Below are 17,416 nucleotides of genomic sequence, written 5' to 3' on the forward strand. Positions count from 1 at the left end.
TTCATCGTTCATTAATTGATAAAATTTTGTTAATAATTGCCTTAATTTTCTAATTTAATTTGAGTCAAAGAAAGAAATAAAACACAAATTGTAACTGATATGCAATTGGAAATGATATTTGAGTACAATAAAGAATCTCGACAATCAAAATAATACTAATTATAAGTTATCAACTAATGAAGTCCAATTTGGTTAAAAACAATTTTCAGTCTCTTTTGAAGAGACACAAAAATTGTGAATATATTTTTTTAAATTGTTAATTTTTTAAATCCATTTTTAAATAGCTTTAGTTTTTATTAAAAATAATTTGTGAAAATGAGCTTTTGAAATTTTGTTAAATTTTTCACGAGAGAGCTTTTAAAAAGCAATTACGAATTTTTCTTTATTCCAAAAACTCATTTTCATTTAAAATTAATATCTTTTTTTGGTTTCACACATTTATGCAATTTTAAATGTTAATCACTTTAACTCTTTATGTGAACTATTGCATAGATAGGAATGTTATTATAATAATAATCATATTAGCTTAAAATAATAATAAGTGGCCATAGTAGATAATAATAAAAAAAATTAGATTATAATTGTGGTTTTATGATATTTACAATCAACACCGCAAATTTAGTACATGTTACTAACTGAAACGAATTTCATTCGTGTAAATATATCGTTAAGGTTCAGTTCTTGGAAGCTCAAAATGCATCGTTTATCGTCATTAAATGCGAAAATGATGAGAAATTTCAAACGTAATAATTTTCCACCCCTGTAGCTAAATGACCTCATTATTCTGATTATCTACTAAATCAATGCACATCGAACGTAAATGAGTAATTCCTTTAGATCATCTAGCTACAAATGTGTCTGTAGCAATTTTAACAAAATAGCTTAAATTCAAGCATCTTTTCTCTCGATGAATACAAAAATGCTTCTCAATTTCGTTGAATTTTATCCTTTACGTAAAAGTTATATTCTGTTATTATTACTAAAACGAATTTTACAAATAGTTATTGTCTCCAAGTGTATTTTATGCATATTCACATCTGGTCCGTCTTTTTTACGGCATCGGATAAAAGAGATATATCTATTTAATCTACATACGTAATCTTACAGAATCTGATATGAGTTCTTCATCTCCAAAAAGTGAGTATGCATGTATGTATATTGTATGTATAATAAAACAAATTTCGAACAATCAAATTTTTTCCATTTGAATGATATTGAGACATAAAGTCAATCTGAAATCAAATGACATGTGTGTCTTCCTCTCTTTCTCTCTCTTTTCTCCACTTCCGTTTTCATCTTTCGGCTTTATGATTTTTATATTGAGTCAATTCTAAGCACCAGGTGTGAATGAAATGTGCTCATAATGTTAACATTCATATTCCAAAACGACTTCACCCTTTTGTTTCTTTGATTTTGAGACAATGACACGATGTGGATAACCAAACGACGACGATGGTATGGATTGAGAATGTGTCTTTTGTGTAAATTTTCGTCCATCATATCTAAGGTCATTAGTTGAACTAGTTGGATTATAATAACCATCACGTGTCGTCTCATTGTGATTTTGATTTGTATAAGATGACGCAGTCAATGTTCTGGGACGAATTTTGTGATGATGTTGATGAGTTGATGATGATGATGATGATGGTGGTAGGTAGAAAGCATTTTTCATTCCGTACTCATTTGTCTCAACATTTTCATCATCATGACAAAGCAACTGCTGCTGATAATGCTCTAAATAGTCTCTATGATGAATGTTTCTGTCATCATATGATGAGGATAATTGGCTTTTGTTTGTAATTGGCAATGCCTCAGTTGCATATGGATTAATTATTGTCTCACTATCTTCATATTGTTGAGACTGATCATACTGTGAGCCTTCCAAAAAATCAATGCTATTCAAGTCTTCAAATTGTGGAACGGAATTATATAAATCTGGATGGAATTTTTTCATGTTATTTTTCAACTCTACAAAATTCGCTTCATCAAATAATAGGAAATGATCCGACTCATTTTCACGATAAGAATTTGTTTGTTCGGGAATTGGCTGTGATGATCTGCGTCCATTTCTTATTCTCCTCTGCTTATGTTTTACTACATTCGTTTCATAATATTCAATTGACTCCTCAGGCGTTGATATCAATTTAGTTTTTGCATCTGAATTTGAGTGAGTTCTTCCTTCCTTACTACCACTACTATAGACAGATGCATAATCACTACTACTTAAGGAACTTGAAGTCGTATTACTTTTACCACTAATTATTTCTTGCATATCTTTTCTCCTATCCGATTGAATTTTCTTTTCTAATCCAGTCGCTGTTGTATATTCAAATGAGCTACTTGTAATATTACCATCACACACTGGTTGGTGCTGACCTCCAAAATCATCATCAATAGATTCATCAATGCCATCAAAATTCATGTCATTAATCATCGCTTGCTGAAACTGGTGCATTTGTTCAATTTGAATGGCGTTTGGTAAATAATTGATATTTTTTGTACACGACTTGACTCTTTTGTGTTGTTGTCTTTTTCGTGGATTATTTTTTATTACGTCGATCGATTGTTGTTGTTGTTGTTGGTCTCCTCCTGCTGCTCTAATTGACATCGATGTATCACGCTCAAAGTGCTCATTAAGAAAAGCATCGAGATATGTTAAATTGCGTGTCAAATCAATTTCAGATTTATAGCTTTTGTAAATAACGCTATTGCAATTATCATTATTCAAATTTTGCCGTCCGTCAGTCTCATATTCTATCATATCGTCATAGAATTGTTCATGATGATTCAAATCATTTCCGATGATATTATTATTATTATTATTATTGTTATTTACTCTTGATGAAGCATCATTGAGCAAATGAGTTGCTCGTATAAAATCGTCCAATTGATATGATTTATTGATTTCGTTGTAATATTGATATTTCTTTTTATGATTTGTGTTCGTTTTGATAATTGTTGTACGGACATTTCCTGTTCTCAACGGAAGTGTGGATGTTGATGATGGATGATGGGTTAGAATTTTACATTTTTGACCTAATTTGATTAGCTGATATTTCGCTTTCGTATGGAATTTTTCAAAATATTTTTTATCTGTAGCTGCATCGAGTACGGATGAGCTTGTATACGTTTTATTAGGATAATGTAAATTTACATGCTTAAGGGATGGCGTCGCTTTTCCATTCGATTTGCTGAACGATGGAATATGAAATAAATTATTTGATTTTTTAGTTAATTTAAGAAATTTTTTATCACATTTACGTCCATCAGCCATTTCATATAATGAACTATCGCTTTCACCAGGCCTACGGTAATCTTGCCGTTGAAATGGACATGTAGGTATGGCACTTTTTATAATGAGATTATGATCAGTATTATTAATTGTTGTTGCTACTATTTGCGACGGGTCAATAAAGTCATTTGTCAATTGGCTACGATTCTTTACTGATCGATCACTAACACTCTTGACAGATGACTTTCTGTTCTTAAGACGCGTTAATCTTGATTGCTTCTTTATTTCATCATTATCTTGTGCTCCAAATATCTCCGAGTTACAAAATTCATCAGAATCAAATTCCTCAGCATCAATATCGATCATGTTATTCTCATGATAATCTTCAATACATGAGATAGATGAGCCATGGGGATGATTTTTCAATTTCGCATTCGATGCTGTACTTTCAGCTGCATGTATTGAAGTAGCTGTCTCAGCATTTTCACTCGAATGATTCTCATGCTTCTCCTCCTCATCATCATCATAATCAGCTTCTTCATTCTCATTATTACATGGTACGCTGTCTATTATTTTTTCAAAATCAGACATTCCGGGTACTGTTGTTTTTAAAATTACTTCTACTTGTTCACCAATAGCTTCTTCATTTAAAAATGGATTTGTACTACGCTTACAAGTGACATTTAGGAGTTTTCGTTCATCTTCGTTGTTTTGCTCATTTCTTGCCGTCATTTCATTATCTCGCTTCTTACTCGTTTTATTAATCATAATAATTTCATTATTGTTCTCATTTGATGTCGAGGACGATGATGATGGAATGGTATTACCATTATCAATAGATTGTTTTTCACGTACTTTAACCTCCATTCCATTATCAAAATCCATTATAAAATCCACCATAGTATTACTATTGTTGTCGTCGCCCTTATTTCCGATTACACAGATCTGTTTGATTCTCTCATTTGTATTATTCTCATTTGATTCGCTTAAAGCTATATGTCTACTTAATTCGTCATTTTCATCTTCAATTATTTCATTTCCCTTGTCATCGTCAGCAGATCTATCACGAATACTGTTGCTGCCGTTTAACAGATTTTCATTTAGATGGCTAATTGAATTTATTTTACTTCTTTTATTATTATTATACCGATTTTGTTGTTGCTGATGAATATCGCAACTGCCCGAAGGTAAATCATCATCATTTATGTCTTTTGTGATATCACAACTTCCACTACTCATCGTTTCGTCGTCATTCAGGCATCCCATAATTGATTTCGATTTAATTAAATTTTTATTATTGTTACAGCTATCGATTGAATTGTTATTGTATATAATTGTATCATGGTTATTGCTAAACATCGATTTACTGTAATTATTTATTATCTTGTTGTCTATCGATTGATCTTCGATTTCATTGTTATTATTATTCGTAGAGCTCACGTTAGATGCATTTGATTGCAATAGAGTTAGTGAGTATGAAGCATTTAATTTGATTTTATTCTTAATTGTTCTTAGTGACACGCGAGCGAAATTGAAATTATTATTATTGCTATTTTCATTAACATTTACATTAACATTATTATTATTATTATTATTATTACAATTATTTTCTGATGATGCTGAGAAAAAATTGAAATTAGTTGTAGTGTCATCATCAAAATTATTTTTATTATTATTATGACTATTACTACTACTATGACCACTTACGTTCGCTAATAAACTATTATCATTGTCACATAATAGAAGATTAGATTGGGACTGATGTAATTGTGACTGAAGTGATGGAGTGATGGTGGTGTTTTGAGGGGAGGAAGAAGAAAGTAGAAGAAGATTTTGATCATCAGTCCCATTAAAAAGTGCCTGCTAAACTCGTGTTGGCGGTGATAGTACCATCGCAGCCATTCTTACTTTCATTGCCTCGGGCGATCCCTGATGTAATCCATTGGTTGTATGGTGATGATGGAAGCCTGTTGTTGGCGTCGTGTAAATTGAATCAAGATGCGGCACTCCAATATCACTGTGTGGTTTCAAATCAGCCTTTTCACTGCAGTTACAGTTATTTTTTTTTTTGGTGTTGCATCACGGAATTTTTGGCGGAAATGAAAAAATGAAACAGAAAAAAAATGAAAATGTTAAAAATCAGTCTTTTCTTGCAGCTGACATTTTCTGTGTCAATAAATGTCGCATGAGCAGAGCGGCATAAATTTTTTGTTCATCTCTAGTTGCGCCATCAATAAGTTAGCAGTTTATTGGGATGAATGAAGGACATAAAAAATGAACATTTGCATTTTCACTGCTGTTATGAATGCATATAAAATGGAATGGGGGCAAAATAGAATCATGCCTGTCATGGTTTTATGCGAGAGCGAGTGTGTGAAGTTTTAGCTCAGCGATACATCAGCGTTTATGATGAAAAATAATACTATGCATAGTGGCAAAAATGAAACGAAATTGAGATCGGACAGTATCGTTCAATTCAATGTTCTATAGCGTAGCAGCCAAAAATTGTGTGTATGTAAAAGGGGTGGGATGGGAAGCAGTTAGTGGAAATAAAAAACCTTTTTTATTCGTTCGTTTATGATTTGACATGAGAAAATAACTGGAAAAGCGGAAATTGATAACGCAAACTGTAAAGTTCCCTGCCTTGCTTGTTTGCATACCAAATACATGGGATTCACTTCAACTTTTTTGTTTTGTGGATTGAAATAGAGAAAGGAATACAACTAACAACAACTACCAAATAAAAAAAGAAGTGAAACATTTTTCGAATTGAATGAATGAATGAATGTACTTTTGCCATGTTGTAAAAATGAAAATTTAATGTTTCGAAAATTGGACGCCGCATAATAGTGGGGTGTAATCAAATTAAGATTGCAAGAGTTGTCTGTCGAGTTATAGTATGAAATTAGAGAATAAGAGCACTTCTCTATGCTTCTGTGAATACAGACACTTGACTTCTTTTCACCATTCACAGCAAATATTTTTGCTTTCATTCAACTCGTAAAAAGTTATTTTTGCAAATAAATAATTTGATGCTCTTACGTATTGTTGATAGTAAATACTTGTTAGATACCGTATATTCTGGTATGTACCAACTTGGGATAGAATTTCTCTGCAGTTTACTTTTTTTTTTTGAAATGCAAGTTGTGTGTCATAAACTTTTGTTCATTAAATGAAACTCGATTTGTGTTCCATTAAAAGTTTATTTTTTATGCACTACATTAACGGACGAAAGTCATCATTGCAGGCATCAATGGAAAGTTAATTTAATTGATTTTTGTTTTTAGCTAATGTTAAAGTAAATCATGCGATGCAGACGCGAACAGCACAATGTTTTCGTTAGGGCACCGGTACGGAATTGTGCATTGTGTTGCTCGGGATATCCAAAAACTAAAGTAAATGAGAAGTACTTTGATGCAAAAGCTCATTTCCTAACGGTTCCATCATAAAGCAATACATATAAAATGTTCATTTCCAACAAACCAAAAAGAAGCAGTTTCCATAAATATTTATAAGTATGCGATATTGTTGCTCACTGATGAAAGCTATCTCCACTACATTATCTTTCCATTTGTCCTGCAATCTGACACATTTTTACACTTTGCCATTTTATTGCACATTTTTTTGTCTTGGTCTTTTTTTGCGACTCTCGCCCAACATTTTTTTTATCTCATATCAATTTCATGATAATATCTGTTTATGACACTGACACGTTTCAAGTGTAAATACTTGAAAACAACATTTTTTTCTGCTGTAGCAATTTTTCTTGTACAATTTTTTTGTAACATTCCCTTTTCCTTCCCTCTACTCACAGTATGATTCCTTTTTTTCACATATTACTGTGTAATGCAACTTATGAAGCACTTGACGCACTTGACAGGCAAGCAGCGAAGAGGAGCAGGAGAAAAAAATTATGAAAAAATATCAGGCAATACATATCATCATGAATGAGGAGCAGGAGAGAGCAAAAAATATAAAATAAAATAAATATAAGTAAGTGAAGTGAATATATGTGGGGAGGAAATTGCTATGAAATATTATAAATCTTTTATATGACATGATATCGTGAGGTTGTACTTTTTATAAGATTTCTTTTCCTTTTCGCTTTTATTATTCTTTAAAGATGATCCTTGCTCCCTTACTTTAGATTAAAAAAGTCCTTCTCTTAGTCATCACTTATTCTTCTTTTGCTTTCCTTATTTTCGCCAAGTGACACAGCAAAATTTATTGCTCTTTGAATCTACTTTAAAAGCATCGTTCACACACAGTCAATATACAACAACAACAACAAAAGCTTGGCGAAGCTTTAAAAATAAAATTTATTTATTTATTTGTGTGTCGTACGGAGCAATACATTCTTTTTTCCTCTTTTCCTATATCCTTTCAATTCTAATGCGTATGTAGCATATACGGTTCATATATTTGTAATGCATGTGAGAACTATTCTAGGCTACGACACTGTACTCATCATTAGCTTTCGTAGAACATGAGCAAGCTTGAAGCAAGCATGAAGTTGACACAAAACATGCAAAACTCATTTGGACTTGAATTAGGATTGTTATTTAGAATCCTAGTCGATTCCGAGCCCAGTTAAATGGTCTTGATAATTCTGCAGCCCTCTTTGCATGATGTCATTGATAAGTGCTTTACAATTGCTCAATACCTGCTAAATTCTAATTGACATCTTCAGTTTTCATGCCTTGATTCAAAAAGATTTATCCGGGTATACATAATCTCTCGATATATGTTTATCATATACATACAAGTGAGCACGGTATAAAATGGTTGACAAACAGCACTAGTGGCATTGGCAAATGAAGGAAAATTGTTACAAGCCTATATGTCGAATGATGAGAAGGATATTATTTATGTTTTTAACTTTGAAATATGATATGATATAAATAATGAAGGATTTTAGATGTAATTTGTCAAAGCGTAAACATGAGAGAGACGGAAAGAGACGGGTATCGAGCAGAAAAAAATGTATCATGTGCCATTTATTTTATTATGATATAGGAGATGATGAGATTCGCTTAAAGAATCTTGTTGATGAAGTGTATTTTTTTCGCATGAAATAACTTTGGTGACTGTATATATTGAGACATATTCACATATGATGAGCGATAACGATAGATAGGAACTGAAACTATTGATCGGAAAATTTATGAGTCAATCAGCTAATTTCATTGGGATGCTTATTCGGAAATATGTGAACATAGAGCTGCGATAAATCAAAAGAGGAAAAGAAAATTTTACCAACGGAAGTAAACGATTCGCTTGAAATCCCACACAAAATATCCTTTATTGTGCAATATTCCATTATCATGAGAATATTTATTGATGTATTCATATTAGTGTAAAAATTTATATCATCATAGAAAGTCTCGACGGGCCTTATTTCCTAAATCGTCATTGTAGCTATTATTTTCATGTTTATGGATTTTTTTTTGTGCTACATGTTAGAGTCTGTTGAAGACATACTTCGATGTTTCTGAATTAACATTAAAAACTACGCTCAATATTCATTTCAAGCAACATTTTTTATAAGAATTTCAGTACAATTCTATCGAAAAAAAAGCTGTTGTCATTCACTCTGAGGAGGTTCATGAACTAATAGTCATTTCAAAGTCCTACACAATTTTCAAATCACGCTGCGAACATCAAATTCATCCTTAAATTATACTAAGTAGAGATTTCTTTCCAATCATCAAATGATGGAGATGAAATGAATGAAACTGCTGATTCTTTTTTGCTGGTTGCTCTCTTTAAAGACGCCTAAAAATTTATGCCAGCTCATGCTTGAATATACTAATCGTATATTGGGAAGAGTATAGAAAATTGAAATTGAATATTTGTGAATGAAAGGAAGGAAGGGAAAAGAAAAGTGAGGAAAAATTATTTTGTTGAAAACGTCGAAAAAATGTGTTTCACATGAGATGCTTTAAGGCTTAAGGCACCCTTAATGGAATATCATGTATGTTACTGTTTCTAGCTTCTACAGCAACTACACTACTAGTGTGTCTTACTGTTTTACTAATTTTTTTACGTAGTTGCTTCTTGTTCTATACATACCTATCTTTCTCAGCTGTTTTATAGTTGTTTCGATCTGGAAGGAAATCGTAAGCAGAATAAAACATGAAAAATTAATTTAGTTGAGTGAATTTAACAATTTTTCTTCTTCATCTAGTATGGTCTTTAAAATAGCATATAAGCACGTGGATATAGTTTTTATTGGGATAAAATGTATAAATAAAATAGTCTACTCACTTTTGAAACAACATTTCTTGGCTCGAATTGCATAAATGCACCAGCATAATAAAATAAGTAAAGCTGCTAGACTTCCAACGGCAATGCCAAGTAAGTAACTCAGTTCGAGTGGTTCTGTAAGCCCGCCATCGTATAAAGTAGTTTGTGAGTGAATGAAATCCATACATAAAACAGGCATCCAATGGAATTGCATTAAAATGAGAAAACGAGAAGGAAAAAAAATTATTTTAGAGAATCAAAATGGAATTTTGTCTTAGCTATGTTATATCTATAGTATTGAGGCAGGCAGGCAAGCGAGCAAGCAGTGGAATAAATTTTTAGCATTACAAAAATGGATTTATTCTGTCCCATATTACTTCGTCTAAATCCCACACAGACGTTCAACTTGTTTTTGTTATGGCTTGTCTTAAAGCCAAAATGATTTTTTTTCTTCTGTTCCTTCCTTGCCTTGTGTTTATTAATTTTTTTCTCATTTTCTTCTTCATTACCTTAAATTTATTTTAATTTTTCCTTTTAATGAAAATATGGAAGCTTGTCATATTTTTTAATGACAATTGAAATTCATTTTTAATGGAAATTAACGTTAAATTATAAAATTATAGAATCGCGCATTTAAAACAGATTTCGGTGTAAACTGAATGTCAAGCTATATTTACATTTATCCTCACAACACCACCTACATGATGTTTCAACAGCAACAATCAAAAGCAAATTTCAAAGGAATATTTAAATTTATCTGTTTTCAACATAATACACGGCATGATATGTTACAACATATGAGTGTAGATAGGAAGAACTTTTTTGTAACTAATTAAAAATAAATTTAATTTGACATACGAAATTATCGTGTAAATACTTTGAATTTGATATCTTCAAATGTTATTAAATGAAACATTTGCTTAATTATGTTAACAGCTATTGTTACCCGAGCGACACAAATGAGTAAGGCTTCTCCATGAAGCCTTTAATTCTCCAAAAAAAGCTCTTTTATCAACATCAATTGAAAGCCGCGTATATGGCAGCAATATGATTGCTACACGGAAGTGGTTTCTATTTGATGAGGAAAAAAGAGCTTAAAATCCCTTTAAGGAACTTTTATAACCACCGTAGCGAAGCAATCTTCATTTGTGCCACTCGGAAATTAATCACTTCTGTATTCTCATAATTATGAGTCTAGATTTTTTAAACGGCATTAATTTACGCCTATTTAATTGATATTTTTTTGACAGGATAATATGGTTTGGAAAATGGATGATACTGGTTTGAATGCTCAATTTTACTACGTAGGCAGTAATGATGTCAATGAAAAATTGTAAAAAAATTGTGTTGAAATTATGTAATATTAATTTTTAAATTATTAATATTCAGAACTCGTAATTCTGATCTATAGACCAGAGGGCTGACTGGAGGTGCAGCCAAAAAATGACGGGGAAGTGATTCATTGATTGATTTTAAGCCTTGGATTATGTTCTATTTATATCACATAAATTTACTGGATTTTCCATTTATCAAATAGAAAAGAAGCAATTTCTTCAAAAAAGCATACAAAAATTTGAATTTGCCGGACGGAGGAAAAACCCACCTTCCTGACTACGCTCCCACTACAGACATATCAATATAATTTAAAAATGTTCATTTAAAAAATGTTATTAAATCTTAACATTCTAATCTTTCAATTTGAACCTTTTATAATCCTTCAAATATTTAAATTAAGCACCTAGCCCAGTGAATATTTAGGTTTCATTAATTTCAAGAAGTAAATTCATAAGTAAACTGCGTACAAAAACACATTTAATCCTCATCATTATCTCTTGAAATTTTAATGAATTTCGCTTTAAAATTTTTATGAAATCTTTTTCGTCCCTTTCTAAAAATACACAGCAACGTGAAATGTAAACATTATGAAATAATCGACACATCAATTACCGGTGATGTAAATTTTAATGAAAAAGGAATTAAAAATATCATCAACTTTTTTACGCTCATGTCTTTCCATTCCCTAATAACCTGGACAATTTAGCAATTAATAATTGAGGTTGAAGGTCAACATTCTCGCATTGTAATTCCATTTAGAGCGTAAGCAATCTTATTTCCTTTCGTTTACTACCAAAATATTTATGTCGTGAAAATTTTCTTTGTTTTTCCTCTACCATTTCCTTGGTAGATTCTTAAAAGCATACGCACAAACACAGTTGTAAACTTGAATATAAATTTGCATCAATTTTTCGGAATGAAACTGAAACGTAAAGAAAGACCCAATTAAGGTTATGCGGTAATGTTAATATCAAGAGATATGAAATAATCATAATTTTATGCCATAATAACTTTAGAGCTTTTTGATATAAATGTCAGTAAATATTTGCGTGATTAAAATATTTTCTTACACTACCGCCGGTTCCAACAATGGGGCTTTCATGAAGATTACAATACGCTCTTTTCACTTTTTCACTTGAACAAAGTTCCCCAACAAAAATTATCAGTGAAATTAATTTTCAAGAAGCTTTCAAGAACTTATTTTCATTTCCATGCTATACTTAGTACAAGTGACCGACACCGACATCGTAGCTAGTTATTATTTCTTTCCTCGTTTGTTTTGTCAAAAAATAAACTAAATATTATTTCGTCGCACTCATTTTCATGAAAATGGTGTGCAAATATTTGCTATGTCCTTCTCTCTCACAACTAGAACTTAAATGAATGAGAAATGAAAATGAGGAAAGGAAACCCCTTCCATTAGCATGCTCGTTGTATCTTTGAACAAACAAAAGAAAAAAAAAAAGTATTAACCCACAAAAAAGCGTGTACGATAATAATGAGGAAAATCCAGACAATTTAAATGTTTTTCTCGCTGTTTTTCCTTTTTTTGAAATAATCATCAAGTTCATCCTATTTTTCTTATTACATTTCATTTTCCTCACAGTAAGCCAAATCCTTGTGGAATTACTTTTTTCTCTTCTTATTTTCTTTACTTTATCAACTTGTATCATAAAATGTTCTTCCGTTCTTTATTTAAGAAAGGTTATTATTGGTGTCGAGTCCCAAATTTTAACTCAAACTGTGGTTTGGGAGCTTCCATTTTCCTGCCAAGAAATTCATAAGTTATAGTAGTAAAATAATTTCAAAAGGAAGAGGAGGAATAAAAATCTGAATAAGTTACAACATGCAATAAAACAATTAATTTAAATTTTAAATTTCTTTTCTTTCTACCACCCTTTCCTGATACGAATTTTCGGCGCCTTCAGTTGTTATTTGCGTTGTATAATCATTTATTTTCGTCATAATAATAATCAAAATTTAAATTCAGTCAGGGAAAAAGGTGAGAATATATTGATGCCTATAGTGAATGAGCAGAGTGGAATTTGGGGTACCGAGGCATATATAGGCTAATATGGCAGAGCGAGAGTAAGGTCTCGGTGGCCTAGTGGTTAGGCAACATATCGAATATCTGTATCTCTCTTTTGTGAGTTCGTGGATTCGATTCCAACCAAATGTTTGGCAATTACTATCCAGAGTGCTGTCAATATGACAAGGATTCACACAATGAGTATGCGTGTGCTGAACTGCATTAAATCTCATTTTTGTCTCTTCCTAGAAAGCCTTAACAAGGCACGACAATCAGCTTTAAAATGAATTCAATGGTTTTAATTATCGTGACATTTTACAAATTAATGAGATATATCTCATTATTATGCGAGCATTCCCCTTATTTGTATACAAAAGGCACCGCCTCCCAGACTACTTTATATGATATTCAATTAGCTAGAAAGATTTATAAAAATGAGACATTACTGCCCACATTAACTTCGTTAAAAAAAAATTGTTAATTCCTTCATAATATAAACAAATGAAATAAGACATAACACGCAGTAAATTTTATTATTCTTCATTGTTTCTGTGTTTGTCGTGGGTTTCCCTCTAATTTACGGAATTAATTGGATTAATTTGAAAGTAATTTGATATTAGCACTGCTTTGTTGTATTCAAGTCAGGCATGTTTGGTGGAATGGAAGGAAAATATGTACGCTTGCTGAAAAATGAAGTTCTTTGGGATATTTATAATGTTCTAAATGAGCGCGATAATCCTCAATGGTGGTCGTTTGTTATGCATTTATTCATACCTGGGAAAATTCCCTCAACCTTTAAAGAGATTGAGTGTCGGTCTGTGCCACGCTCATTTTCAACTACCAAATAGTATGGTCGCGCATCTTGTATGTCTGCTTGATTGATATGGAGTGTGGCTATGTAGCAATCTTCACGTTTATCTTGGAAAACTTCATCTACTTTAAAACGACCTATGGGAGAAATAAGAATATAAGAGACGATAAAATGAATGCTTGAATGTGCGAGGACAGAGAGAATAAAAGGAAGTTGAGTAAGTGAGATGGAAATAGAGAATACGTGTTATCGTCACATTATTGATTTTTTCAGATCATCCTACATAATATTTAGTACAATGAATATATGCATCTTTAGCTCTATTTTCATCCACTTACCATAATCAATGTGAATATATTCTAGAAAGAGATCATATACATACCTATTCCGGCACCAGCTTCTAGCCTTAATGAGCCCCATTCCCAAGCTACGTGTCTCGGTCTTGGATCAGCACATACAACTAATGTAAGTGATGCTGAATCGCCACGTTTTACAGATACATGATAGCCCGATGAATTTGGCCTTAATACTTGTGGTGCGCCTACAACTTGCAATGAAATTGGGTCGGATGTCGTTGAACGTTGTTGTCCATTAATATAATTAGTGGCGCGACACTCATATTCTCCTTGGTAATCGTATGTTACATTATCAATCACGAGACGTGACTCGAGTCCTCTCTCAAGCCATGCACTGCCTTGTGACGGAATTCTAGGGGTGAAAAGAGATGAGAAAAATATTTAATTATCTCAGACAAGTCAATTTACAGTTCATTTATTCTGCGCATATGCATCACGTCAAACAGTCTTAATTAAGTGAAAAATATGAATAACAATGCAATAATAATTGATTCATGCATCTCAATATGACTTAATTAGAAATGTCTTTCACCATCATTCCTTCCTGTTGTCATGTTTCTCGTAGGGGAAAACAGTAAAGAAGAAAAAAAATGTTTCATAAACAATAGATGCATAATGGTGTAACAATTAGATCTAATTAGATGATAATATTATGTAAGGAAGGAACTGCTAATACGTGAATGCAGATTCAGTTGTTCACTCATATGTTAAGACACATATACAAGATCTACAAAAAATGATCATTATTTCTGGAATAAGACAGAATATTATGATTCTCATCTATATATGTATCTCTAACACTTCAGTTAAGTCTATTGAAAAAGCATGAGCCATATATTCTTGATAAAATATAGAAAGAAATCCATCTGACTAGAAGTTAATTTTATCATCATTCTCATCAAGATTATAATGTGGAAGGAACTTTTTGTACGTATGAATGTGCCGGGCATTAATAGAGTGAGTTCCAACTAGATGTATTGTGTATTGTTCATAGAATAGCTTTTTAATTATCCTTTTTTCCTCTCTTTTTCAGCCTCTCTAGAGAAACACAATACCAGCCAGTAAAAAAAAGTGTATAGGAAGGCAGACACCAATAGAAAGAAATAAGTGAAAAGGGGGAAACTTTGTCATGTTAAATTTTCTCTGATTCCATCTCCAACCCATTGTGATTTGCTGTCAGAAGTGAACAACAAATTAATTTTTCCAAGCACCCAAGCAGTGACAGATGTTGCAGTCGCAAAAATAAAATACAGAATGAGATGGAAAAAATGATTTTGCACAAGTTTTTAATTTAGCATTTTATTCCTTTTCAGTCATTTTTTGTACCCTTTTTTTGTATTTATCCTTTTCATTTAGAGTTTGGAAATTTACAGAAGAAGATTTTATGTAAAAACAATTAAAATGCAGAAAAGTCGTAAGATTATAAAGGAAGAATATTACACAATACAATAATAAAATGTTAGTCTCAAGATGAGAATTGCAATTAAAGTCTATTTCTTATACATTCTTATTCATAAGCTTTAATTTGCTTCCTTTTCTCTCCTTTCATTCATACTTGAGATTATACGAAATATTCAGGACAAGCCATAATTTATATACACAAAAAATGTTAACATGATGAGAATTGGGAATATTCATAAGTTTGCTGATGTACAAAATAATGAGAATTTTATTCATTAAGTTTGTGTAAATTTTTACCTTACTTAAGGAATAATTCCAGCATGATTTTCTTTTATGTTGCTTAATGCTACTAAATGCTGAAAATGTAGGTGTTGCATCATTAAGGATCTTTGCCTAATGAATGGAAAATTATATGGAGAATGTTTCATTTACGGTAAGAACAACATTATCATCCAAAGAAACTCCCTTAATGCTACTAAATGCTGAAAATGTAGGTGTTGCATCATTAAGGATCTTTGCCTAATGAATGGAAAATTATATGGAGAATGTTTCATTTACGGTAAGAACAACATTCTGCACACATGTATACATTCAAGTACTTTTATTTCGTTGTTTTTATTACGTATGAAAATAGTACTATGATAACGAGTGAAAGATCAAAGAGGATAAGAAAAGCCTTTCCACATGAAAAAAAATTTCAAGCTTTAAAAGTGAAAAGAAAATGTGAAAAGCTCTCATTCTTTATTGTTCTCGTCTTTGTTCTACTCTTTATTGTGTATCATTCTTTTTGGATTATTTGGTGCGAAAAAAAGTTCATTAATTAAAATTATATTCGCTTATTAAATTGAAAAAAATATTTTCGTATAGGACTTTATGATACTTGATACAGGGGTGCGTCAAAATAGCGACATATGTCTACGTATAACTTGATGTAATGGGATACAGAGAAATTTTTTTATGATACTGTTGTCTTATGTCTACATACTGAGTCGAATTATCTCGGTGGTGGAATGGTTTCGCTTTTTGGGACTTAATTATTACACCCAGCGTTCATTGGTTCGAGATTTGATGAAAAATGCGGCTTACAGCCTCTCCATGTTGAATACAGGCAGTAATGTCACCAAAAGAGTGGTTTGGATATCTCTTTAAAATGTAGGTCTTGGTTTGAATACGATGGTCTGGTGAACCCTTGCTTGTTAAACTTTCATTTACCCTAAGACGTATACAACGAGAAGCACTGGATCTTTAAGATCAGGGATCTTTAAAGCGAATTATTTAGAATTCCAAGTGACCCGAATTGAGAAGATTACATTATTTTCAGGCTACATCCCTGAACATTATTGACCTCTTATAAACTCAGAATACAATTCTACTATTGCAATTTAAAATTTTCTTTTCAGGTATTTCCAAGATTAAAAGAATTCAAAGAATATAATAAATATTTTTAATGAAAATAAAAAAGTTAGCAACAATGAAAAAAATTCCACAAACCAGACTTTATGAGTAGAAATTCCTTTAAATCAAAAGCTTTTTTAGAGCAAACCACAACTTTTTATATTAGCGTAGGCGGTTACATTCCGACTTCAAAGGAATCTTCCACATTTATTTTACGTAAAGTTAGCGCAATATCATTAATTTAATTACAAAGTTGGATGAGTTCATGTTGATTACAGCTATAATTGAATTAAAACTTTCAATTTGGATGCAATAAATTCATTTTCATTTTTTGAATAAGGCATGCATGAAAGGAGATGAAAAATTGTTGCTTTCACTTAGCAACAATTCTTGAGTATTAAAGTATAAAAGTTAAAGCGGGGAAAAAAAGAGATTCTATAAATCACGTCAGAAAGAAATGACAAAAAGTAAATGCGTCACATCTATGTTTATCCCCTAAATCACTTTACTTCACAAACACTTCTATTCACACATGATACAATAAAATGCTATTTATGCAAACTTATTGTGATGTGTATTTACGAGACTATATGACATAGAAATGTTTATAG

General features: G+C 31.6%; 1 protein-coding gene across 1 annotated transcript in view; it reads right to left on the minus strand.

Moving 5' to 3' along the window:
• Nucleotides 1–531: 531 nt before the first annotated feature.
• The window catches only part of LOC139087172 (uncharacterized protein MAL13P1.304), a 71,249-nt gene continuing 54,364 nt past the window's right edge, over nucleotides 532–17,416 (minus strand). The window contains 5 exon segments of the mRNA XM_070635906.1: nucleotides 532–5,276; nucleotides 9,305–9,338; nucleotides 9,500–9,613; nucleotides 13,617–13,790; nucleotides 14,036–14,361. Coding sequence (XP_070492007.1) covers nucleotides 1,367–5,276; nucleotides 9,305–9,338; nucleotides 9,500–9,613; nucleotides 13,617–13,790; nucleotides 14,036–14,361 — 4,558 coding nt within the window. The 3' untranslated portion in view covers nucleotides 532–1,366.

Source organism: Chironomus tepperi, unplaced genomic scaffold, assembly GCF_022539635.2.
Source record: "Chironomus tepperi strain 1889 unplaced genomic scaffold, CSIRO-AGI_Ctep_v1 contig_100, whole genome shotgun sequence".
Classification (NCBI taxonomy): domain Eukaryota; kingdom Metazoa; phylum Arthropoda; class Insecta; order Diptera; family Chironomidae; genus Chironomus; species Chironomus tepperi.